Raw genomic sequence first — 26,618 nt, forward strand, 5'->3', positions numbered from 1 at the left:
GATGAGATTGAGGCATTTGCTGTTCTACAAAATCACCGTTAGCAGATTTCCAGAATCAGATGTCAGTGATAGATCAGACAGTAGGCCTGTGAATTTGCAGATAGTATTGCCTTGCCTAATGAATTAGATATAAGACCTGGACTTGTATATATCTCATGCTCCATTTCTGGACAAGATTTTTTTTCTTCCAGTGGCTCTGCTTATTATATATAATAAAATTATTTTAAAAATCTGTCTCAAGAAGTCCATTAACTCCTTTTCTCTCAATAAATGTTGTGGATTCTTAGATGAAATTTGGTTTAGCAGTTTTGTAATCCCAGATTCAACTTCCTGGCCAGGTGCAGTGGCTCACACCTGTAATCCCAGCACTTGGGGAGGCCGAGGTGGGCGGATCACTTGAGGTCAGGAGTTCAAGATCAGCCTGGCCAACATGGCGAAACCCTGTCTCTACTAAAAATACAAAAATTAGCCGGGTATGGTGGCACACACCTGTAATCCCAGCTACTTGGGGGGTTGAGGCAGGAGAATCACTTGAACCTGGGAGACGGAGGTTGCAGTGAGCCGAGATCGTGCCACTGCAGTCCAGCCTGGGCGACAAAGCAAGACTCCGTCTCAAAAACACAAACACAACAACAACAACAACAAAAAACTCCCTGAGTTGGTAGGATTCCACTGTCATTCAGTTAATTCCTTGCATTACTTCACTCTCTGAACTGTTCTCCTTCAAGCAACCAGGCAGAATAGACCAGAACATTTGAGGCCTCTGAGGGACCTTCCTGGCTCTATGGACTAAAATCACCTGTCGACAAGAGCTTTCTATAGTGGTAGAAAAAGGAGCTTGCTCTGAGACAATGTCTCATTCCTCCCTTGTTGTTATTGTGACACAAAGTTTTTGTCCTGAAAGTACTGTGGCTTAGAATGCCAAGCATAAATATGAGTTTTCTTGAAATCTCCTTTCTGGTTACGTATGTATCTATGTGTCACCCATTGAAGTATATAAACTTTTCAAGGTTGGTCTCTTAAAATTTTCTCTGAGTTAAGCTACTCTAAAAGGAAGATCTGCACTTGTCTGGAAGGTTGTGTTCCTTATACAGTATAACTTTAATGAATGCTTATTGACCTGGAATCCTCACATTGGATGGGGAAAAGTCAGTGATCCAGACTCACATGTTGTTAATCTGCTTTGTGGAAGCCAGGCTATGATGGGAATTTCTCATCATCTTCCTGTTAATTAGAACTAAACTCCTATTTCTTCTCCTTTTCTTCCCACTAAATGTGCTGAATTTTTAGTGAAAATTTAGTAGGTTTATATTCCCAGGTTCAGCTTCCAGAATTGGCAGTATTTCTTTTAGCTTCTTCTATCCAGGATTGGTTTTACGTAACACATCTGTTCATGGATACCTAGCAAATAATTGATTTATTACTATGTACATCCAGTATTTGTAGAGTATAATAATAAGCTGGATGTGATATAGAAGTAGTATTAGATAACCCTCATCTATAGTTTGATTGACAGGAGGAGATTAGAACATACTTAAGAAATATTGAGGATTAGCAAGAATCCTCACTGATACTTGGAGCTAGGTGGTGTTTTAATCAGCTTTATTGTTTTCGTGTGTGCTTATTAGATTCCAGCTAGGTCCTTGAAAGACATGACCTTTGACTAATTTCAAGGAAGAGAGATGGTTTACTGGGTGGTTAAGCAAAAAGATTGTTTTTAAGGACAATTAAAACAACAAATATGGGGCCAGGTGCGGTGGCTCATGCCTGTAATCCCAGCTCTTAGGGAGGCAGAGGCGGGAGGATAGCATGAGCCCAGGAGTTCGAGACTTGCCTGGGCAATATAGCGAGACCCTGTTTGCTACAAAAAGGGAAAAAAAACAAAAACAAATGTGGGTAAAGAGAGAATAGAGGTAGCAAAAACAAGAGTAGTGCTTCTTAGATTGCAGTGGGAGAGGAACATGAGGTCAGAGACTTGGGTTAGCGTGAGACTCTTGTCTGTAGACTGAAGAACATGAAGGAGCCTAAGTTCATTTCTGGGCTTGCAAGCAAAATTTTCAGGGAGTGCTTCTTTACCTTTATTAATGCAAAGGGTACCAGGTCTTGGAGTTACAGTGTTGGAGGCAGAGGTGCTGTGCAGCATAGCATTCTCCTTTGCAGTTGTGAGAAATTGAAGAAGTGGTCACCACACCCTGGCCCTCCTTGGTCCAAGAAACTTCTGTTTCTTGGTTGCTGGTGCCCCACTTTGACTTCCGAGCATCCGTCTTAGAGCTTCTCTTCTTTCCTGTTTCTCCTCTGAGCTATTTCTTCCTATTTGGCAACGTTATTGAGGAGAGTTCACAACTGCAGGGATTTTGATCTAGGCAAGTGTTCTTTTTCCAAAGTTGGCTCTTCAACCTTTTGATGAGGGACAAGATTATGAGAACTTCTGGGAGACTGAAAGAAATAAAATACAGTTGGCCTTAGAAATGAGTGAATGAGAGAAAGTGCCAGGGGACTGGGATATCACTTTTACTTGTAGTTTAACCCTACCATTAAAGTGATAATAGCACAACCCTCTGTGTAGCCATTCACAGCAATCACTCACTCTTTGTGCCTCCATAGTAGCCAAGATGTCCTAGCTTTTTCACTTTTCTGTTTGGACAAACTAGAAAGGGTATAAATAGATAGACCAGTTGTATGACTTACATATTTGTCCTTTCTATAGCAAAGCAGTGAAAGGCAGCCTGCATACTTTTTTCTGCACAGAAGTTTCTGAGCTTTTTTTTTTCATTTTATTACATAATTATCTTAGACAGTTTGACTTAGAAATTTAGTGGGAGTGATCTACAAATTGGAACAAGAAAAAGGTAGTATTATTAGTACCTGAAAATCTAAATTAGTGCCTTGAAAACTGCCTTTAATAAAATTCTGTTTTCTTTCTCTTAGGGCTGCTGCTCAGAGCAAATTAGGTCACTATACAGATGCGATAAAGGATTGTGAAAAAGCAATAGCAATTGATTCAAAGTACAGCAAGGCCTATGGGAGAATGGGGTAAGTTCTGGGAGAAGGTTCCAAGTAGTACCATGTAGCATCAGGTATGCTGTTCTTAATGGCTTGGTTTTGAATTTCCTGCTTAATGTTTTACCCTCTGAACTAATAAGAGGATAAATAAAACATAAGGGAGGAAATGACTACAATTTCTGTGACTAGGAAGTGAGATGATTGATGACTGATTTGATTGTTGGAGAAAATTATATAACCGTACCACAAATCTCAGATGAGCACTCAATATTGCAGACAATTCTATTATTTTTCCTTCTATAGTCACCTTTCCACTCTCTGATGTGACGATTTCATACCTCTTCCTCTCCCTTCAAATTTCCACTACCCCCTCTCTGGTGACTCTCAACTGATGCTATTGCCTTACACTTAATTGAGAAGCTAGATGCTTTTTGAAGGAAAACAACTCATTTTCCTCCTTGCAAATCCATCAGTCTGCCTACATTTGTATCTACACAGAATGCCCTTTTTTCTTGTTAAAATGGAAGCATTCTGGCTGGGCGTGGTGACTCACGCCTGTAATCCCAGCACTTTGGAAGGCCAAGGTGGGCAGATCACTTGAGGTCAGGAGTTTAAGACCAGCCTGGCCAACATGGTGAAACCCCGTCTCTACTAAAAATACAAAAATTAGCCAGGCATGGTGATGAGCACCTGCAGACCCAGCTACTCAGGAGGCTAAGGCAGGAGAATCACTTGAACCTGGGAGGCAGAGGTTGCAGTGAGCTGAGATAGAGCCACTGCACTCCAGTCTGGGTGACAGATTGAGACTCTGTCTCAAAAAAAAAGAAGCATTCTTACCTAAGACCATTGCTTCCACTCATGCTTTAAGATCCCATTCCCTTGTACCTTCTCCACAACTTTGCAACTATTACAATCCCCTTCATTTTCTACAACATTAGATCTTCCATCTCTAATAGATGATAATGGTTGGCATGTGATGAGGTCATAAAAAGTCATTCACTGAGCCAGATACGGTGGCTAACACCTGTAATCCCAGCATTTTGGGAGGCCAAGGTGGGAGAAATGCTTGAGCCCAGGAGTTCAAGACCAGCCTGGGCAACATAGCAGGACCCCATCTCTATAAAAATACAAAAATTATCCAGGAGTGGTGGTGTACACCTGTAGTCCCAGCTACTTGGGAGGCTGAGGTGAGAGGATTGCTTGAGTCTGGGAAGTCGAGGCTGCGGTGAGCCGTGATCGTGTCACTGCACTCCAGCCTGAGTGACAGAGTGAGATCCTGTCTCAAAAAAAAGAAAAAAAATCATTAGTTGGACCCATCCCTTTACCCAGCGTTCCCCTCTAGCCACCATCCCACTTCTCAGTTCCTCGTTCTCTGCCCCTGATGGTTATCTGTACTTGCTGTTTCATCTTTGTCGTCTCTTTTTTTCTTTTTTTTCTTTTTTTTTTTGAGACAGAGTCTCGCTCTGTCACCCAGGCTGGAGTGCAGTGGTGCGATCTCAGCTTACTGCAAGCTCCGCCTCCTGGGTTCACACCGTTCTTCTGTCTCAGCCTCCCGAGTAGCTGGGACTACAGGCACCCGCCACCATGCCCGGCTAATTTTTTGTATTTTTAGTAGAGATGCGGTTTCATCGCATTAGCCAGGATGGTCTCGATCTCCTGACCTCACGATCCGCCCACCTCGGCCTCCCAAAGTGCTGGGATTACAGGCGTGAGCCACTGCACCCAGCCACTATTAACTTATTGTCAAAATACATCACTCTCTAGGATCCTGACACTACACTTGCCCTGTTTCCCCTTCCACTTTACTGGATGCTCTTTTCCAGTCTCCCTTGCTTGTTCTTCCTCTCTACCATCTCTAAACAATGCTGTATTTTAGGGTTGCATCCTCTGCTGCTGCTGTTTCTTTGTCTTCTCTCTGCTCAGTTTATCCTGCTCCATGCTTTTAAAATTCATCTACAGTTGATACTCATTATTTGCAGATTCTGTATTTATGAATTTGCCGACTTGCTAAATTAATTTGTAATCCCCAAATCAATATTTAGACTGCTTCTGTGGTCATTCATGTACATGCACAATTAGTGAAAATGTGTCTTCTGATGCTCTCGATCTCAGCTGAGGGTGAATAAGGTGATGCTCTACCTTTTTGTTTCAGCTCTCATGCTGAAACAGTCTATTTAGTGCTACATTTTTTTTTTTGTATTTTTGTGCCTTTTATTTGTGATTTTGCTGTTTACAGTGGCCCCCAACTATAGGCTGAAGTGTTATCTAGTATTCCTAAGTGCAAGAGGACTGTAATGTGCCTTGTGGAGAAAATACATTTATGAGACAAGCTTCATTCAGGCATGAGTTAGTGCCGTTGGCTATGAGTTCAATGCTAATGAATAAAATATATATATTAAATAAAGTTTCTTTAATCAGAAACACACATAAAAACAAGATTATATATTGATCAGTTGATGAAAATATGACTATTTACAACAGTTGCAGGAACCTAACTCTGTATTTTCCCTAGGAACAATTGTTCAGTATTTGCTAATTCATTGTTCATGGTGACTTTATAGAACAGGACTACTGTGAATAAGAATCAACTATATATATTATTGGATCTAATTTATATGTTTGAACTCCATACTCATATATTCTACTACTCTTCAACTCTATGTTTGGATGTTTAATAGGTATTTTAAACTTAACATGTCCCAGACAGAACTCATGTTCCCTTCCAAAATCTTTCCAATCTCAATACATTGTACAATTAGTTATCTATCCCATGCACAGGTCAGAAGCCTAAGAGTCATCCTTCATTGTTATTATGCCTGACATAAGTACTGATACTCTGTCATCAAGTCCTGTCAATTCTAGTTTCTGTATATATCTTGAATCCAAGTGTTGATCGCTATCTTACATATAGCCCTAGTCCAAACTACATCTCTTACCTAAGCTACTGCAATAGCTTCCTGACCGATCTCCCTGCCTCCATTCTACCCTTCTGCCCACGTAGATCCTCTACGTAGAAGCCTGAGTGAGCTTTCAAAAGCACAAATTGTATCATGTGACTCCATTGCAACCAGAATGAAGTTCAAACTCCAAGCAATGGTCCTCTATCATCTGGCACCCAACTGTTCTCTGACATCATCTCTCCATGCTTTGTTTTCTGTGTTCCCTCCTCATCAGCCCTTGTCCTGTTCCTTAAGAATACCAAGCTTGCATCTTTCTTGGGACCTTTCTGTTTACTGCTATTTCCACTACAATGCTCCTCCCTCATTTTCATGACTGCTTTCTTTACATCACTCAGATCTTTCCAATGTGGCTACTTTTTGAGCAGCTCTCCTATTCATTCCTTTAATATTGCCCTTTTTATTGGCATGCTTGTTGCCTGTCTTCCCCAGGTAGAATGAAATTTTCTCAAAGACAGAAAACTTTATCTTTTTTTTTTTTTTTGAGATGGAGTTTCGCTCTTGTTTTCCAGGCTGGAGTGCAATGGCACAATCTCGGCCCACTGCAACCTCCGCCTCCTGGATTCAAGCAATTCTCATGCCTCAGCCTCCCTAGTAGCTGGGATTACAGGTGTCTGCCACCATGCTTGGCTAATTTTTGTATTTTTAGTAGAGACAGGGTTTCACCATGTTGGCCAGACTGGTCTCAAACTCCTGACCTCAAGTGATCCACCCACCCCGGCCTCCCAAAGTGCTGCTAGGATTAGAGACGTGGGCCACTGCGCCCAGCCAGGATCCTCAGTATCTTTAGATACTATTTTAATAATATTCTTATACACCATAGAGTTTCAGTAAATAGTTACTGACTTGACTCTTGATTAACTGGGGACTCTGATAAAGTATCATACATGGTTGACTGGTAGAAAATGAATTAGGTTCCGATAAAGAGAAAAAGAGAAAAGAAAATAGTAATTTGTTTAAAACAAACCTAAAACAAACAGAAACCCCTAATACTATGTCACCATATATACAGTTATTGTTTAGTTCTATAGTAATTTTTCAATAAGTAAATTATAACTAGGTAAATATGAACATTAAAATTTAATACCTCTTTGACTTGTGCCTGGTATAATTTGTTATTTGAGTTGTAAAGGATGCTAATTTTATCTACCTCTTTTGATCAGGAATAGTTATCTAATAACTACAGCCTGTTTTCTTAATGGCAAATTGATATTAATTGTTCCTCTGTTAGGAAGAAGAAAGCATGTAGGCCATTTTGAAGCACAAATACAGTTTAGATTCCTTAAAAATGGTGTTAGCATCATGGATTTATGTGACCACGTGATTGTCAACTCACATCTTTTGGAACTTAGTCTAGGCATTTATAAAGCAAATTCTTTTACATATTAAGCTTAAAAATGGTAGAGTAAGTAAGATAATCTCTAAGCATTAAATTCATGATCTATAGGACAACCAGGTTATCAGCAAGCAGAATGGAGTGAGTTCAGATGTATAGAATCTCAAGTTGGAGGGAATTTTGCTCCCGTGAGCCATAGTACAGTGAATAAATTAAGTGTAATCTGGATTAGAACTGAATACCAAGACAGACAGATGTTTGACGATGTTTGTGATGTCCTGATGTTCTTTAATCATATATCTGATATTCTTATATTCTATTCCCTTCAGGCTGGCCCTCACTGCCTTGAATAAATTTGAAGAAGCAGTTACAAGTTATCAAAAGGCATTAGATCTTGACCCTGAAAATGATTCTTATAAGTCAAATCTGAAAATAGCAGAACAGAAGTTAAGAGAGGTATCCAGTCCTGTAAGTTGTTAATGCCAAATGAGTGAAGTATTTTCTGTCATTCACAATTTATTGTAATTGTAGTTACTGGACTGATTTCTCAGATATAATTGTTTTACAGACAGGAACTGGACTGAGCTTTGACATGGCTAGCTTGATAAATAATCCAGCCTTCATTAGTATGGTGAGTATACTTTCTTTTCTGCCTCTACTGGCTATGTTTTCCATAGACCTGTGTAGCTATGCAATTTTTTTTAGAAACAAATAAGTGAGTTTTTGTGGTGGTGGTTGTAGTGGAGTATTGATATAAGGCTATAGCAGGGTTCTGTTTTTTTATTTCCAACTTTTATTTCAAGTGCAGGGGTACATGTGCAGGACGTGCAGGTTTGTTATATAGGTAAAATGTCTGCCATGGTAGTTTGCTACACAGATCCTCCCATTACCCAGGTATTAAGCCCAGCATCCATTAGCTATTCTTCGTGATCCTTCCTCTCCTCCCATCCTCTGCCCTCCAACAGGCCCCAGTGTGTGTTGTTCCCCTACATGTGTCATTGTGTTCTCATCATTTGGCTCCCACTTGTAAGTGAGAACACGTGTTATTTGGTTTTCTTTTCCTGCGTTAGTTTGTTAAGTAAAATGGTAAAATGGCCTCCAGCTCCATCCATGTCCCTGCGAGGGACATAATCTTATTTCTTGTTTTGGCTGCATAGCATTCCATGGTCTATATGTACCGCATTTTCTTTATCCAGTCTATCATTGATAGGCATTTGCATTGATTCCATGTCTTTGCTATTGTGAATAGTGCTGCAGTGAACATACGTACGAATATGTATTTACAGTAGAAAGATTTCTATTCCTTCGGGTATATACCCAGTAATGGGATTGCTGGGTCGAATGGTATTTCTGCTTCTAGGTCTTTGAGGAATCACCACACCGTCTTCCACAATGGTTGAACTAATTTACATTTCCACCAACAGTGTTAAAAGCATTCCTTTTTCTCCACAACTCCGCCAGCATCTGTTGGTTTTCGTTTTTTTGTTGTTGTTGTTGTTGTTGTTTTGAGACAGAGTTTCACTCTTGTCACCCAGTCTGGAGTGCAATGGTGTGATCTTGGCTCACTGCAACCTCCACCTCCTGGGTTCAAGCGAATCTCCTGCCTCAGCCTCCTGAGTAGCTGGGATTATAGGCACCCACAACCATGCCTGGCTAATTATTGTATTGTCAGTAGAGATGGGGTTTCACCATGCTGACCAGGCTAGTCAAATGACCTCTGGTGATCCGCCTGCCTCAGCCTCCCAAAGTGCTGGGATTACGGGCATGAGCCACCACACCTGGCCTGTTTTTGAGTTTTTAATTATAGTTGTTCTGACTTGTGTGAGATGGTATCTCATTGTGGTTTTGATTTGCATTTCTCTAATGATCAATGATGTTGAGCTGTTTTTTCATATGTTTGTTGGCCACATATATGTCTTCTTTTGAGAATTGTTTGTTCATTTCCTTTGCCCACTTTATAATGGGATTGTTTTTTTCTTGTAAATTTGTTCAAGTTCTTATAGATGCAGGATATTAGACCTTTGTCAGATAGAGAGATTGCAAAAATGTTCTCCCATTCTGTAGGTTGTCTGTTTACTCTGTTGATTGTTTCTTTTGGTGTGGAAAAGAAACTATTTAGTTTAATTAGATCCCATTTGTCAATTTTTTCTTTTGTTGCAATTGCTTTTGGCATCTTCATCATGAAATCTTTGCCTGTGTCTATGTCCTGAATGATATTGCCTAGGTTTATAGAGTTCTTATAGTTTTGAGTTGCACATTTAAGTCTTTAATCCATCTTGAGTTGATTTTTGTATATATATGGTATAACGAAGGGGTCCAGTTTCAATTTTCTCCATATGGTTAGCCAATTCTCTCAGCAACACTTATTAAATAGGGAATCCTTTCCCCATTGCTTTTGCCAGGTTTGTCAAAGATCAGATGGTTGTGAGTGTGCAGTCTTATTTCTGGGTTCTCTGTTCTGTTCCACTGGTCTATGTGTCTGTTCTTGTACCAGTACCATGCTGTTTTGGTTATTGTAGCCCTGTAGTACAGTTTGAAATTGGGTAGCATGATGCCTCAGCTTTGTTCTTTTTGTTTAGGATTGCCTTGGATGTTTGGGCTGTTTTTTGGTTCCATATGAATTTTAAAATAGTTTTTTCTAATTCTGTGAAGAATGTCAATGGTAGTTTAATGGGAATAGCATTGAATCTATAAATTGCTTTAGGCAATATGGCCATTTTCACGATTTTGCTTCTTCCTATCCATGAGCATGGAGTGTTTTTCCACTTGTTTCTGTCCTCTCATTTCCTTGAGCAGTGGTTTGTAGTTCTCCTTGAAGAGTTCCTTCACTTTGCCTGTTAGCTGTATTTCTAGATATTTTATTCTTTTTATGGCAATTGTGAATGCGAGTTCATTTGTGATTTGACTTTCGACTTGCCTGTTGTTGGTATGTAGGAATGCTAGCGATTTTTGCACATTGATTTTGTATCCTGAGACTGTGCTGAAGTTGCTTATCAGCTTAATAAACTTCTCGACTGAGACAATAGGGTTTTCTAGATATAGGATCCTGTCATCTGCATATAGGGATAATTTGACTTCCTCTCTTCCTATTTGAATACGCTTTATTTCTTTATTGTGCTTCATTTCCCTGGCCAAAACTTCCAATACTATTAATTTGTTGAATAGGAGTGATGAGAGAGGGTATTTTGTCTTGTGCTGGTTTTCAAGGGGAACACTTCCAGCTTTTGCCCATTCAGTATGATATTGGCTGTAGGTCTGTCATATATGGCTTTTATTATTTTGAGGTATGTTCGTTCAATATCTAGTTTATTAAGAGTTTTTTATATGAAAGGATGTTGAATTTTCTTGAAGGCCTCTTCAGCATCTATTGAGATAATCATGGGGTTTTTGTCTTTAGTTCTGTTTATGAGATGAATCACATTTATTGATTTGCATATGTAGAAACAGCCTTGCATCTTGGGGATGAAGCCTCCTTGATTGTGATGGGTAAGCTTTTTGATGTGCTGCTTGGATTCAGTTTGCCAGTATTTTGCTGAGGATTTTTGTATCAATGTTCATCAAGGATATTGGCCTGAAGTTTTCTTTTTTGTTGTTGTATCTCTGCCAGGTTTTGGTATCAGGATGATGTTGGCCTCATAGAATGAATTAGGGAGGAGATCCTCCTTTTCAATTTTTTAGAATAGTTTCTGTAGGAATGGTACCAGCTCTTCTTTGTACCTCTGGTAGAATTCAGCTGTGAATTCGTCTGTTCCCGGGCTTTTTTTTTTTTTTTTGGTTGGTAGGCTATTTATTAGTGCCTCAATTTCAGAACTCATTATTGGTTTATTCAGGGATTCAATTTCTTCCTGGTTCAGTCTTGGGAGGATGTATGTGTCCAGGAATTTATCAAGTTCTTCTACAAATTCATTAGTAAAATTTCTAGTTTATGCGCACAGGACTGTTTGTAGTATTCTTTGATGGTTGTTTGTATTTCTGTGGGGTCAGTGGTAATATCATTTTTGATTGTATTTGTTTGAATCTTCTCTCTTTTCTTCTTCATTAGTATAGCTAGCGGTCTATTTTATTAATTTTTTCAAAAAACTAGCTCCTGTATTCATTTTTTTTTTTTGAAGGGTTTTTCATCTCTCTGTCTCCTTCAGTTCAGCTCTGATCTTGGTTATTTCTTGTCTTCTGCTAGCTTCGGGGTTTGTTTGCTCTTGTTTCTCTAGTTCTTTTAGTTGTGATGTTAGGTTGTCAACTGGAGATCTTTCTAGCTTTTTGATTTGGGCATTTAGTGCTATAAATTTCTTTCTTAACAAGAAAGAAATTTTAGCTGTGTCCGAGATTCTGGTATGTTGTATCTTTGTTCTCATTCAAAGAAGTTCATTCTTCTCATTCAAGAAGTTCTGCCTTAATTTTATTATTTACCCAAAAGTCATTCAGGAGCAGGTTGTTCAATTTCCATGTAGTTGTGTGGTTTTAAGTGAATTGAGTGCCGTGTGGTGATGAGAAGAATGTATATTCTGTTGTTTTTGGGTGGAGAGTTCTGTAGATATCAGGTCCACTTGATCCAGAGCTGAGGTCAGGTTTGAATATCTTCGTTAGTTTTCTGTCTTGATGATCTGTCTACTATTGTCAGCAGAGTGTTAAAGTCTCCCACTATTATTGTGTGGGAGTCTAGTCTCTTTGAAGCTCTCGAAGTACTTGCTTTGTGAATCTGGGTGTTCCTGTATTGGGTGCATATATATTTAAGATAGTTAGCTCTTCTTGTTGAATTGAACCCTTTACCATTATGTAATGCCCTTCTTTGTCTTTTTTTTTTTTCTTGAGACAGAGTCTTGCTCTGTCACCCAGGCTGGAGTACAGTGGTGCAATCTCGGCTCACTGCAACCTCTGCTTCCTTCTTTGTCTTTTTTGATCTTCTTTGGTTTAGAGTCTGTTTTGTCAGAAACTAGGATTACGACCACTGCTTTTTTCTGTTTTCCATTTGCTTGGTAAATTTTCCTTCATCGCTGTATTTTGAGCCTATGTGTGTCTTTGTATGTATAGTGGGTCTCTTGAATACAGCTCACTGATGGGTCTTGTTTTTTTATCTGGTTTGCCATTCTGTGTCTTTTAATTGGGGCATTTAGCCCATTTACATTAAAGGTTAGTATTGTTATGTGTAAATTTGATCCTGTCATCATGATGCTAGCTGGTTATTTTGCAAACTTATGTGGTTGCTTCACAGTGTCACTGGTCTGTATACTTCAGTGTGTTTTTGTAGTGGCTGGTAACAGTTTTTCCTTTCCATATTTAGTGCTTCCTTCAGGAACTCTTGTAAGGCAGGTCTGGTAGTAATGAATTCCCTCGGCATTTGCTTGTCTGAAAAGGATATTATTTCTCCTTTGCTTATGAAGCTTAGTTTGACCAGATATGAAATTCTGGGTTGGAAATTCTTTTAAGAATGTTGAATATTGGCCCCCAAACTCTTCTGGCTTATAGGGTTTCTGCTGAGAGATCTGCTGTTAGTCTGATGGGCTTCCCTTTGTAGGTGGCCTGGCCTTTCTCTCCGGCTGAATGGCGGGGTTCTTAACGTGTCCATGTACCTCCTGTGGGAAAGCCATGGATGGACTTTAGGAAGCTCATGGATTTTCCCAAAATTATATATAAATATCTGTGTACGTGTGTATGTGTCCATTTTTCCAGGGAGAGCATCATATTTTTCATGAGATTGGCACAGGAATCTGCCAATATATGAAAGGTTAAAAACTACTCTCTTACATAAAAGTGGTCCTAGGAAGATATCTAACATTGGCAGTTTGTGTATTTGGCCATTGTGGTTCCCTAGGCTTGCCCCTCAGCATTGTCTGCCTTGTTTTCTATCTTTAGAGTTTATTTGATATAGATAGATAGATATAGATATCTCATGTGTTTGTCCTCTATTCTTACAAAACAACAAAATAATGTATGGGCCTTTTTGAGAACATACACGCTCTGGTCCAATATGTGGTAACTTTGATTTAGTGGGTTTAGGATGTTACCAGGGCATATCAAGCTCCTGGGGTGACTGTATACTTTGGACGAGAATTATTCTATCACATGATATGCCCTTGGAAGGCAGGAATCAGTTTTTATTCATCTTTTGTTTCCTTCAAAAAATGTGTCTTGCGTCCATTAAATCTTCTGTTGAACTGAAATGCACAGATGACTCATTCCCAGTGAGATAAGTCTTTTTAGCAACTGGTAGTTTTTATTTTTCCCTTATCAAATTTCAGCCTTCTTACCATGCTAGCAAATACATGTTTTGTAGATCTTGTGACTTCATTTTTTTTTTTAAGCGTGGTTACCCATTCTAGGACTCAGGTTATGGCATTGTAACAAGATGTGAAAAATGGAATTCTTTTAGTTTCAGATTTGGCTTAGGCTCCAAGCTGCTATGTACCAAAATAAGGTGTGAGACCACCATGTAGGAGTTGCAAAAGATGGGGATAAAAAACATGTTTTGTGACTCATAAAAAAGGCCAGGTTGATGGAAATTAAAACATGATTTTTGGAGAGAGCTATTAGAGTTTTAGGGCTCCCTATATGAAGGAATTAGGGAGGCTTGCTCTCATCTCAAGCCCTCACGAGAAAGGGCTTTTCTGGTACAGAGACTTTCTACCTGATAGTTCAACTGGATAGCCAGTGGCAGAATTAGCTGTGTGGTTTGGGCAGTTACTGTACTGATGAGAGTGGAGCAGAGGTGTTTCCTGTGGACCAAGGTGAGCACACACAATTGTGAGAGAGTGTGTCTGAATATGTTCAAGAGGCTTTCCTGGAAGTGTGACAGGATCCCAACACAGAGAATCTCTGGAGGACTGCCAAGAACCTAAGACTGAAGGGAAAGTCATAGCATCCATCCAGAGGGTAAATTACCCTTTTCAAAGAATAGATAAGAAATCTCCAGGGGCCTAGGGAAAGGAGAAGTGTCTGAAGAACACGAGAAAGTACCCCATAAGAGAACCACAGTAGTTTTTGAATACCTTGCAAACTCAAAAAGCACCAATGCAAAACTAGTAAGATAATACCAGTCATCAAATAAGAACTTTGCTGCTCCTTTCACCTTTCCCTCCATTTAACCCTCAACCTGGAGGGCCACAACTCTAAATCAGCAAGCTGAGGGAAGAGGACTGGAAGCACTACAGGATAAAGAAGCACTATAGGCCTTGGTGTGGTGGCTCACACCTGTAATCCCAGCACTTTGGGAGGCTAAGATGGGTGGATCACTTGAGGTCAGGAGTTCCAGACCAGCCTGGCCAAACTGGCGAAACCCCGTCTCTACTAAAAATACAAAAATTAGCTGGGCATGGTGGTGCATGCCTGTAATCCCAGCTACTTGGGTGGCTGAGGCAGGAGAATCACTTGACTCCAGGAGGCAGAGGTTGCAGTGAGCTGAGGTCATGCCATTGTACTCCAGCCTGGGTGACAGAGTGAGACTTCATCTCAAAAAAAAAAAAAAAAAAATAGCCCTATAGGACAGCGGTCCCCAACCTTTTTGTAACAGGGACTGGTTCCATGGAAGACAGTTTTTCCATGGACCATACCGGGTGTAGGGGGTAGGGGCAGGATGGGGAGAGAAGCGTTAGATTCTCTTGAGGAGCACTCAGCCTAGATCCTTCACATGCGCAGTTCACAATAGGGTTCTTGCTCCTATGAGAATCTAATGCTGCAGCTGATCTGACGGGAGGTAGAGCTCAGGCAGTAATGCTTGCTCGCCCACCGCTAACCTGCTGCTGTGCAGCCTGGTTCCTAACAGTCTGTGGCCCAGGGGTTGGGGACCACTACTATAGGAAACTAACCTGCTGCTGTGCAGCCTGGTTCCTAACAGTCTGTGGCCCAGGGGTCGGGGACCGCTAATATAGGAAACAGAGCAGTCAATGGTGCCTCTTTTCTACTACAACCGGTCAATCTGTAGCAGGCCCATGCTAGGAAGGGAGAAGTTTTACCTATAAATGAAGCTTTATGTATTTGATTGTTACACTGAGACATTAATTGCTGAGCTGGAGGTCATTTTATAGAACTTAAAGTGACAGGAGGATTGCTTACTGAAAAGTGACTGGAAAAGCATAGATCTGTTCTAAATTTCCTCTAGGTCCTAGATTCTGGGAGAAGGGGAAGAACTACTGTTGCAGAACTAGTTTAAAGGGATTGCAAAACACAGCATTTCATGTTTATAGCTCATACATCCTGCTTTTCCTGTGTAATGCCTTTAGCACTTATGGGTTGGCTCAGAGGCACCAATCCTGACTGGGACTTGAGGAAAGTTTTGAATTACTTACGAATCAGTCAGTGATCTTTCTGGTAATATAAGCAAGTGGTGGCTTTTCCCAACACCTCATAGAGAGTCTGTGAATATAATCTATTGTCTACAAAGATTTAGACTAAATTCAAATTTTACATAAATATTGTTGACATTACCAATTTGAGGGAAAAAATGTGATGCTTTCAAAATAGAATGTTTTAAAAGTATGTGTGCACGTAAATATAATTCCTTGTGCCACTGTAAGCATGGGAAGGATTGAAATTGCTGGGCCCCATGGAGCAAAGTCACATCTCTTAAAAGCTCATTTGGAATGGACCTTCTCAAGTGTAGGAGATCCCTTAACTATACTTTTAAAGTTCCTATTTTTCCTTTTGGCTTAATTGGTCTGATAGCAGTAGTAAGTAAACTGCTGTCAACATCCTCAGTTTATAGTGTTGTTTGTAATCTCTTTATCCTCACCATGTCTTCTTAATGCCACTTTTTCTAGTACCTCCTCTCTTTTTACATTCCCCTTTACTTTGCATAGCACACTGAAACTCTACAAAATGTTAGTGCATACATGATTTAGCTTTCATTCTTCTAAAAAAAAATCTTTGTTAAAGATCCCTATATATTAACTGCCTTTAATGGGAGGTGCTGTTTTTCAATTCCAGGCGGCAAGTTTAATGCAGAACCCTCAAGTTCAACAGCTGTAAGTATATAGAAAGAGCTTATTACACTTCCCCAACCCTTCCACTTGCCAGGCTCCTAATTTGAGCACATCAGCTCAGAAATGATGAAACTGTTCTGAATGACAGTCAGTTGGAGCTTAAAGCCACACACATTTGGCCTAGCCTCTGGTATAACATGGGTATATTTTATTAACTTTTCCTCGTCCAGTTGTCCTATTTGTTAAGAATATATACCAATCCCAGTGATGTATTTCTTGTGTACTCTAGAATGTCAGGAATGATGACAAATGCCATTGGGGGACCTGCTGCTGGAGTTGGGGGCCTAACTGACCTGTCAAGCCTCATCCAAGCGTAAGTATTATTTAAAACAGAAATAGTGAAGATGTATTTTATGTTTTACAGCCTATCTCTATGGTGACGGGTCAGGGCTTTCTTTTTAAATGTTTATCTTTTACCGTTAGTAACTTTAGCCTCCTTAATGTTACTAAATCTGAAAGAAGTTCATGAATTACAACCACTTTTTAGACTGCAGGGCAGGAATCCATACCTAGATAGTCTGGCCAGCCCTGTCTGTTGAGAAAAAGAACCATGTTTATTATGCTTCCCCCCCCGCCCCCCACCCCCGGTTCATTATGCTTTATTTTTTGGGACTTTCAAGTACCAGCAGAATCTTTTTCTTCTTTTCTTTTTTGGCACCATCTCAATAAGGCAGGTGAGGGACAGATATTAGAAAAGTAGATAATTTATATCCCTACCCAATGGCTAGAGAAACTGAGGTATAGGTTAGTGACTTACTAAGGAACCCATAGCACATTCAGTCTTTTCATTTGCAGCCTAATTTTACTTGATTGTGTTGTCAGCATGAAATTAGGGTCCTTGGTTTTTAAGTGGGGGTATCAATACTGTATCTCTGCTTACAGAGTGTCCCAAGGATTGGTGACCTGGTACTTTGAGGGTATGGAGACAAACAGTAAAAATCATATGTCCAAATAAATTGTGATCTCATGTATATATAAAGCTATTAATCCCCCATTTTTTCCCAGTGAAGATCCAGGAAGTTTTTCAGCAGACTTCAAACTACTCAGGGACACAGATGAAGGTCAAATATCCTCTTAAAATATATATCAATTTAGGTACACATACATAGTTTAAAATCACTTGTTACATACTTTAATGTTCAGGCAATTCAGGAAATTTTTATTCAAACTTTTTCAGTGCCTGTCAACACTTAGAGGAACTACTTGCATCTTCTCATTACTTGAGCACATTGCCTTCACTTATATCAAATTGGCGAAGACAACTTTGCTTTTTGAATCTGTGTCTGATGCTCTCGCTGGACACTTTATATGAAGCCACAGTACCACTTGTTGTTTGTCAGCACAACTGTGTATCCACTTAGAATATTGCATTTTTAGAATGACCTTTAAATGGCATATAATGACATCTAACACTGGCAATAGAGGGTCACATACTACAATTTGTGTTAAACTTCTTAGTGTTTTTAAAATTACTGGTTAGGTGACCTCCAAAAGCATCCCAAACTGGGTGTTATATGAGACTATTAAGACTTGCGTATAAAAGCATTATATTTGAGCACATACAATAAAAACATATACTTCTTACCCTTTGCTTCTTTGTCATTAGCACTAGAGAAGTAGATTTCACCCAGTTGAGGTACTTATTTTTTTTAGCATGGGTGTTTTGTTTCTTATAAAGAACACTGCATTGTAATAATGCTATATGGAGGCATTGGTAAACTTGTAGATTCTAAAGTCATGGCTCTAAAACTTGTTTTTATAGAAAAAAGCCCCTTTAGGTAGCTCCCACATTTTCTGCAGTTCTTTTTGCATGGGTAAATGTGACTGGCAATTCCCTATTCAAACCACATTGCCTCTTTATTACAGGGGACAGCAGTTTGCTCAGCAGATACAGCAACAAAATCCTGAACTTATAGAGCAACTGAGAAATCACATCCGGAGCAGATCATTCAGCAGCAGCGCTGAAGAGCATTCCTGATTTAACCAGGGGCTCAAGCCCAAGATACAAATGGTTTATGGCTATGAATGAAGTATTTGTTGTAGATAGTACCCCCTCCCTCCTTCAAAAAACCAAACACCATATCTGATGTGTGAAAATAATGGAGGAAAACCTCTTGTGTATATTCTTAAAGAATAAATCTGTTTAGACAATAGGTTTATCACAAACAAACTCAAAACATAACATGACTCCTTTTGAAATGATCACTAGCCATGTTAAGTGCCAATATAGCACTGGGATAAGGTTCCATTTTCAAACTTCTATCATATTTGTATATTAGACTTAATAGCAAAGTATATTTATTGAACTCTAGTAGGGCTATTTGTTGGTAAGCTCTTTAGCTCCAATTTCCCTTAAGCAAAGTTTTTTGAGAAGGGAAATGACCCAAAGGAAAGGTTTCCTATGCTGGTTGAGAAGAAGTGTACTTGCCACTGAGCAGTATGTCAGGAAAGAAGGAATATTATCTAGGTTTAGCTTTGATAAGTGCTATCAGTAATGAATATATAACATGGGAACCAATGTTATCTTTAATGTTGCTTGTTCTGGTGAACAGAGAATCTTAAGAGCTGTTAGAAAGTAGCACTTGATGCAAGGGATGTTTTGAAAAGAAAAAATTGGTAATGCGAATATATAGAAAGTAAAGGTAGGATGCTCAGGTTTTCTGCATAGTTCTTAACTAATCTTGTCTGCAGTTTGGTATTGATAACATTAGCATGGCCACTTATGCTAAATACACAATAAGATACATTTAGAAATCCTTAATGTACTGGTTAGGTCAGTGGTACAACTGTTTGACTTAATTATCACAATTTCCCCAATGGTAACCTTACCTTGGAAACTATCAAATATAAATATACTTTAACTACGCCAGTGACCTGGTCCTAAGTTAAGGATTTTCTAAATGGTATTTAATTGTGTGCCCATAAACACTGATTTTTTTTAAAAAGAAAACTTAGTAATTATTTGATGGATAACAAAAAGCATCTATCACTAACATTGCTTGTTCATGTAATCTTCTGTGATAATTTGGCTTGGCATGCCAGTCTTATAATTAACATAATTTAAATTTGATGCAATTTAAATATAACAGGAGACTTAAAATATTTTATTATAAATTAGATGCCATATTAGTTAGTGGAGAAAAGGGGCATTAGGTATTAATTGCATGGGTCTAACTACATTGATGATGAGAGTTTAATTCCAACTAGAGTATATTTTTTGTTTATTAATAATGAAATTGGTGCTGACATGTAATGACTTCACAAGTTTTACGAGGGAAAACTGAAAAAGGAAGTAATATAAATTTTGTGGGGTTTTTTTGAGATGGAGTCTTACTCTTTTGCCAGGCTGGAGTGGTGTTGCAGTGTCAGCTCACTGCAACCTCCACCTCCTGGATTCAAGTGATTCTCGAGCCTTAAGCTCCCAAGTAGCTGGGATTACAGGTGCCCACCACCATGCCCAGCTAATTTTTTTTTTTTTTTTCTTGAGATGGAGTCTCTCTCTGTCGCCAGGCTGGAGTGCAGTGGCGCAATCTCGGCTCACTGCAACCTCTGCCTCCCGGGTTCAAGTGATTCTCCTGCCTCAGCCTCCCGAGTAGCTGGGATTACAGGCACGTGTCACCATGCCCAGCTAATTTTTGTATTTTTAGTAGAGACGGGGTTTCACCATGTTGGCCAGGATTGTCTCAATCTCTTGACCTTGTGATCCGCCTGCCTTGGCCTCCCAAATGCTGGGATTACAGGCGTGAGCCACCGTGCCTGGCCGCTAATTTTTGTTTTTAATGGAGAGAGTTCCACCGTATTGGCCAGGCTGGTCTCGAACTCCTGACCTCAAGTGATCTGCCCATCTTGGCCCCTCAAAGTGCTGGGATTAGAGGTGTGAGCCACTGTGCCTGGCCAGGAAGTAATATACAATTAAATGAGTAATAATGCAGATGATTAGGCCTTATAGAACCCTTATCAAAAGACTAATTGGCCGGGCGCTGTGGCTCATGCCTGTAATCCCAGCACTTTGGGAGGCCAAGGCAGGGGGGATCACCTGAGGTCAGGAGTTTGAGACCAGCCTGGCCAACATGGTGAAACCCACCTCTACTGAAAATACAAAAATTAGCCTGGCTTGGTCGCGGGCACCCGTAGTCCCAGCTACTTGGGAGGCTGAAGCATGAGAATTGCTCGAACCTGAGAGGCAGAGGTTGCAGTGAGCCAAGATTACGCCACTGCACTCCAGCCTGGGTGACAGAGCAAGACTCCATCTCAAAAAAAAAGAAAAAAAGAAAAGAAAAAGAGACTAAGAGACTGATTATTTTGTATCTTGAAGTTTAAAATCCAACTTTTCTCTTTCTCCTTTGTGACATTAGAACAGTAGTTCTATAACTTCATTGTAAGAATCACCTGGATAATTCATTAAAGATGCAGATTCAGGGCCACGTGTTCAATTCTGATACAGTAGGTCCTGTAATAAGGCCTAGGAATGGCCATTTTTTAAACAGTACACTAGGTGGTTTTGATACGGATCCAAGGACTCTAATTTAGAGGAACACTAGGTTAGAGGTTTCTCAGACCTGCAAACACCTAAGCACCTGGGCTAAAGCTACAACGAAGATCTGTATGAAGATATATAGTTCTGCAGAATTTAAAAAGAGCACAATTTAAGTCTTCGGCCCTCAGAAGTTAAATTCATATTCCATCTAAGCCAACTTTGATTTTCATTAAGTTAGAATGAACTCCTAGTATTCCAGTATTACACAGAACGAAGTACTACTACTAACACATAGAAGTCACTACTGTGATATAAAAAGCAAAATAGATCCTTAATTAAAAATTAGTCACTCATATTCAGTGTTGAATAAGAAGTTAAAGTTTCTAGCATAACTATCTTGAGTGCATTAAAAATGCTTTTAGAGCAATAAGATAAGCTTCTAGCTGACTGCCTAGAAAAACAGAAGATACAAATTCAGTGTCAGAAATGAAAGAGGGAATACACTACAGACACTATAGGTATTAAAAGGCTAACTAGAAAACACCATGACCAACTCAAGGATTGTATATTTAACAACTTAGATGAAACAGATTCCCTATAGGATACAAACTAGAAAGCTCACTGTAGAAACAGATAACCTAAACAGAACCATATTTATTAAGGAAATTGAGTTTGTTGTTAAGTTAAAAACCTTACAGTAAAGAAAACTACAGGCCCAGATAACTTCCGTGATGAATTTTACCAAACACTTAAGGGAGAAATAATATCAATTCTAAACAATCTCTTCCAGGAAACAGAAGAGGAGGAAATACTTCCCAACTCATTTTATTTGACCAGTATTACCCAGACAAAGATACTATAAGAAAAAAAACTTTAAAACAGTGTCTTCATGTGCTATCATCTGTAGTTAAATTAGCCATTCTTTTTACATGAAATAATGGGAATTGGTATATTTCTTCCATTTCATTTTTCTATTTCTTTGCTAATATACCACCTGTAACAAATTCAATATAGATGCTATCTGTCCACTTACCTACATTTCCATTCTATTCAAGCCATTTTTGCTCTTCAAGTACCTTGATCACTTTGGAATCATAGCATTGCAAGCTATTTCAAAAAAATTTTGCGTGGTTGGATTGTGCTAGCTACTTTTAAATTTATAAAAAATGCCCCATATATTTTCTTGCTTGTCTGGGAAATATAGTTGCTATCTAACTAGAAAAATAAGAGGGCATTATTAAAGCAACTCTTTAAGCATCGTACTAAATGTTTGACTTCCATTAACCATATTTCTTGTAGTAGCTGTAGCTATTATGATACTGTGTAAAACAGAACAGGTTCTATATATGCAAATGACATTTTCATTTAATGTACCAAATTGTGTATCTAACTTTTATAATATAGGTTAAACAGATCCTTTCTAAGATGGCATTATTTAATCTTTACTTAAAACTATGAAAAATATGTGTCTAAGTTATTGTTTATAAACAGAAGAGACTATAATTAAAATATAGAGCAGATTCCAAGTGACCATCATGTTACTTTTTAGATTTAAAACAGAATGAAACAGAAGATTCAGTCATAAGAAGATGCTTGAAAAACAATCCAAGTATCCAATGCAGTGGCTATAAAATATTATTTCATCATTTAATCAATCTTAATCATTTTGAAACAAAGACAGACTTCAATTTTACACTGCTTGCACTTTATTTTGTACAGACATTTCATTAATTAGTACTCAATTTTGAGGTGCAAACCTTCTGAATATAGCTTTCATTTTGGACCAAACAATTTGTTATGGCAATAAATAATGATGCATTGAAAAACCAATTTTTGTATTTGATTTAATGCACTCTTACATTTAAGAAATTATATATACATTCTTGAATTTCAACTTACCAAAATAGAATAGCTTTTATTTAACAGCCTAAGCTTTTGTTTTCCTGACAAATACTGAAACTTTTTGTTACATTAATGCTGCAAAGTTGTTTATCACCTCAACTTTCTCACTGCTTTGCTCATAACTAAGTGTGATTACATGGAGAGAGAAAGTTTTGTAACAGTAACACATGATTTAGAGTTTAAAATCATATCAGAAGATGGGAATTATTTAAATATACCTTATAAAAATAAGTGGCTTAATCAATGAGAAAAAAACCCAGGAGTTTTTGGCTTATAATTAGAAAATAAGTATTATTCTTAGTTAATAGTTAATTTAAAAAAATCAACAACCTAAAAAGTAAAACCAATTCTGATGTGTTCAGTAGCTGAAAGATATGTATGTTTGTAGGTATAATATACAAATACAGACACAAACCATTACAGTAATTTTGAAAACAACTAGAAAGCTTATACTGTGTTAACAAGTATCAGGTTATAAGAGGACTACCCCCTTTGTTTTAAGCAAACTTTTTCTGCTGACCGAATAGCTAGGAAAAAAACTGGAGTTAACTGAAATATTTCTAACCAAAATATTACAAAGTTCTAAGAAACAACTCTATATCTTCTAGATTGAGGTCAGCCAACTATACCCTGCAGGCCAAATCTGCCCAGCTGCCTCTTTTTTTTTGAGACAGAGTCTCACTCTGTCGCTCAGGCTAGAGTGCAGTAGCATGATCTCGGCTTAACTGCAACTTCTGCCTCCCCGGTTCAAGTGATTCTCCTGCCTCAGCTTCCCGAGTCCAACTGCTTCTTTTTGTGTACACCACTGTACTTTTTTTGCCTACTGGCTGCTCTTGAAGTACAATGGCAGAGTTCAGTATTTGTGACAGAAACCTTACGGCCTGCAAAGCCTAAAATATTTAGTATCTTGTACCTTACATAAAAAGTGTGCTGACTCGTGTTCTAGATACTTGCTAGGGACAAATGGTCTCAGATACACAGCTTTTGGAGAACAAAGTCCAATGGTCATCTAAAATGAAATGAAATTAAATAATAGGTGTAGAAAATATACACATGTTCATTTCAAACATAAATTACAAGATAAAATCAGATCTCTTCAAAACTAATATTTAATATTTTAACCATTTTACAGGAAAGAAAATTTAAGTAACATTTACTTCGTTGTTGACGTCATCATTTTACAAAGGTGACAAAAAGAGCAGTTCTGTGAAACTAAATGAAAAGCCTAACATTGGAAGTTTCCTTCAGCTTTCCACTTTAATGGCAGAAGATACCACACAGACTTGTGCGATGTCATCATATTCATACGTTCTCTTTAAGAATGTGTCTGTTAGTCTTAAGCCAGAGATGCTCTATTGAGAGAGAGAGAGAGATGAGTCTAAGTTTTCATTCATTCAGAGGAAATACAGACATCACAAATGACTTGTAAGTTAACAGCACCCAAATATTGGAATTTTTGAAAAGACAGCATACCTGCAGTCCCTGTACTGAAGAAAGCAGAGTAAGGGCAAGACAGAGCGAAGAACTTGGATGCAGCTTTCCCAGCTGTCTTCCTGAAATTCCACACCAGTGGATGGAATTGGTATTGCACATTTCCAAAACCAGATCCATAGTCCTTTCACTGCTGGAGGAATCAGAATAATAGGAATAAATCTTGTTCATTTCACAAAGAGGTACTGCAATATTTCTACTAGTGACGGTAAACTTGTTTTCTCCATATCCAGGAGAATAAAAACCAGAAAGAGAAAAGCTATTATAACATTTTTTATGTCACTTAAGATAGAACCAGGAAGATGAAAGGAAGTCACACCTTCTAGCACTTAAAATGGCCTCAGACCAATCTGCCTGTCTGGATGTTGGCCTTCTGGTTCTATTACTCAACACTGCCCTCCTGGTGCTGATCTGGTGCTGCCATTTTTCTGGGAGACTTCCACACATTTGTGTCTAATCTTGTTGCCATATATTCTCACTATTTCTGTTAGGTACTCTACAGGAAAAGAAGAAAACAACTGATTCTGGTCTAGTCCTTTTGATATCTAATCTATGTTACTTTACCATAACTTGGGAAACAACTGGCAGGATTCATAAGACATAAATACTATTCAGGTTTGCTAACTGGATTATTTACCAAGAAAAGACTACTTCTGCTTATAATAGATATCACCAGTTCAGCTTAAATAAGTTAAAAAAACTTTTAATGAAAGTATGCACATTGTTCTTCTTTAAATAACCAAAAGGCTCATAATGAAAAATAGTCTCCTACCACCATTCACAGCTACTTATGGCTTTTAGCTGTTTATTCTTATACTTGGCTCCAAATTTTAAATTGCTTATTTAAATTTTATTTTTTTTAGACATATTGACTTTATAATATTAACTTGCATATGCCTGAATCTCCCTAACAAGCATTTGAGATGGCTACTATGTGCCAGAGACCAAGGTAGATGCACTACATGAATACTGTTAATTTCACAAAAATCCAGTAAGACTTATATATGTTGTGTGCATGTGTCTGTGCATGTCCCTGGTGTGTAGGGGCAGGGAATGACATTTATACAGAGAGGAAACTAAAGATCTAAGAGACATGTGCTTTTTAGAAAACTTGTTTGAATCACCAAAAGTTAAAGTGAACACCAAGAGAAGTTAACTTTTGAAAAAAATAACACTTGTGAGCTGGTCAATAAACTGATTTGCTGAAAAAACTTAAAAAAAAAACCCAAAAATTCCCCAACACCCTGTAACACCCTATAAGCACAGGGTCTTCGCCCTGTATTGTTGTTTACTGAGCTCACGATGTGGCAGACACTGAGTAAGGCCATGTCCCTTCTCTTGAATAATTCCAGTCCAGTGAGAAAGAGACTAATACTTACAGTAATATATGAGTGTCACTAAATACACAATATATGAGTGTCACTAAAAAACTAAGTTAAAATTTTCTATGATAGAGAAGGCATGAATACCTGTGCTTTGGAAAGTCTAGGTAGCTTCATAGAGGAAGTGGGTATTTCTGTAATTTTGAAGGATAAATATTTCCTATCTTTCTAATACCAAAAAGAATAAATATGGAATTAAAAGGATTATACATTCACACTAAGAGGACTGGGATTCATCACTGCAATATTATCAAAATACCCCAAATAATAATACAAACCAAGTGGTAATACAAGTAGGAGCAGAGGGCATAGGACTGGAACTTAATTCTATTTTTTTCTGGTTTCAAAGCCCTGTGCTCTTTGCTTCCTGACAGTTCAGATTATGCTCTCTTTTTACTGTCAAAACCCAGCTTTCGAATCAATGATTTCCCCTTACATTAAATCCATAAGCAATGTTTGGTTTCTTAATACTCAAGATACAGCTCAAGTACAAGCATGCCTCAAAAAATCTTGCTACTTCAATTCATAATATATTAATACATAAGAACCTATTAGTTCATGTTTTGGTGAAGGAAGTATAAACAATGAATACCTACCTCATAGGGTGTGACAAATGAATGAAATAAAATACAGAAGATGCATAATACAATAGGCCCTTAAAATATGTAATTATACTGCTACCAGATGAAGAATTTTACAGTACTCAATATCAACATCAGAGAAGGCTGTATGTCAAGAAAACTTAAAAGGAGATAGTAACAAAAAGATTTTAAAATTATCTTCTAGGCAGGTGAGGTAGAAAGGACATCCATCTACAAACAGTGGCATTACCTGCAGTTTGTTATTTTACAGGTAATATGAAAAGGTTCTTCAAGGTTTACGGTATCTGGTATTGCCTCCAAAGACAACCTAACATCTCCATAACCTGGAGCCTAAGAAAACAAGCAACACAGTTAATGTATATCTATCACAAAACCTTTCCATTTTAATGAAGGCACCACAGCAGCACATTTACTCAAGAGCTGTTGGGTTTCCAAGCTGATGTTCTAAGAAAATACTTCTGATTCACTTTACTTGTCTCTCATTTTAAGTTCTTTT

At 38.4% G+C, this 26,618-nt stretch overlaps 2 protein-coding genes across 9 annotated transcripts in view; one reads left to right on the top strand and one right to left on the bottom strand.

Annotated features, from left to right (window-relative positions):
- Positions 1-22,575, top strand: part of SGTB (small glutamine rich tetratricopeptide repeat co-chaperone beta) — a 58,363-nt gene extending 35,788 nt beyond the window's left edge. For 3 of the 5 annotated variants that reach the window (XM_019013275.4, XM_019013276.3, XM_019013274.3), the window contains exons 6-11: positions 2,929-3,033; positions 7,626-7,764; positions 7,865-7,927; positions 16,213-16,250; positions 16,498-16,581; positions 18,135-22,575. In XM_019013275.4, the coding sequence (XP_018868820.1) occupies positions 2,929-3,033; positions 7,626-7,764; positions 7,865-7,927; positions 16,213-16,250; positions 16,498-16,581; positions 18,135-18,246 (541 nt within the window). In that variant the 3' untranslated portion in view covers positions 18,247-22,575. The remainder of the gene's footprint in view (positions 1-2,928; positions 3,034-7,625; positions 7,765-7,864; positions 7,928-16,212; positions 16,251-16,497; positions 16,582-18,134) is intronic. The other 2 variants (XM_063700721.1, XM_055367664.2) reach the window with 1 other exon arrangement.
- TRAPPC13 (trafficking protein particle complex subunit 13) overlaps positions 22,429-26,618 on the bottom strand; it is a 41,232-nt gene continuing 37,042 nt past the window's right edge. For 2 of the 4 annotated variants that reach the window (XM_019013273.4, XM_019013271.4), the window contains 3 exons: positions 26,352-26,452; positions 24,121-24,268; positions 22,429-23,999 (listed from right to left, as the gene is read on the bottom strand). In XM_019013273.4, coding sequence (XP_018868818.1) covers positions 23,892-23,999; positions 24,121-24,268; positions 26,352-26,452 — 357 coding nt within the window. In that variant the 3' untranslated portion in view covers positions 22,429-23,891. Of the gene's footprint in view, positions 24,000-24,120; positions 24,272-26,351; positions 26,453-26,618 lie in introns of all 4 variants that reach the window. The other 2 variants (XM_019013272.4, XM_019013270.4) reach the window with 1 other exon arrangement.

The sequence above is a fragment of the Gorilla gorilla genome, chromosome 19 (genome assembly GCF_029281585.2).
Source record: "Gorilla gorilla gorilla isolate KB3781 chromosome 19, NHGRI_mGorGor1-v2.1_pri, whole genome shotgun sequence".
Classification (NCBI taxonomy): Eukaryota; Metazoa; Chordata; class Mammalia; order Primates; family Hominidae; genus Gorilla; species Gorilla gorilla.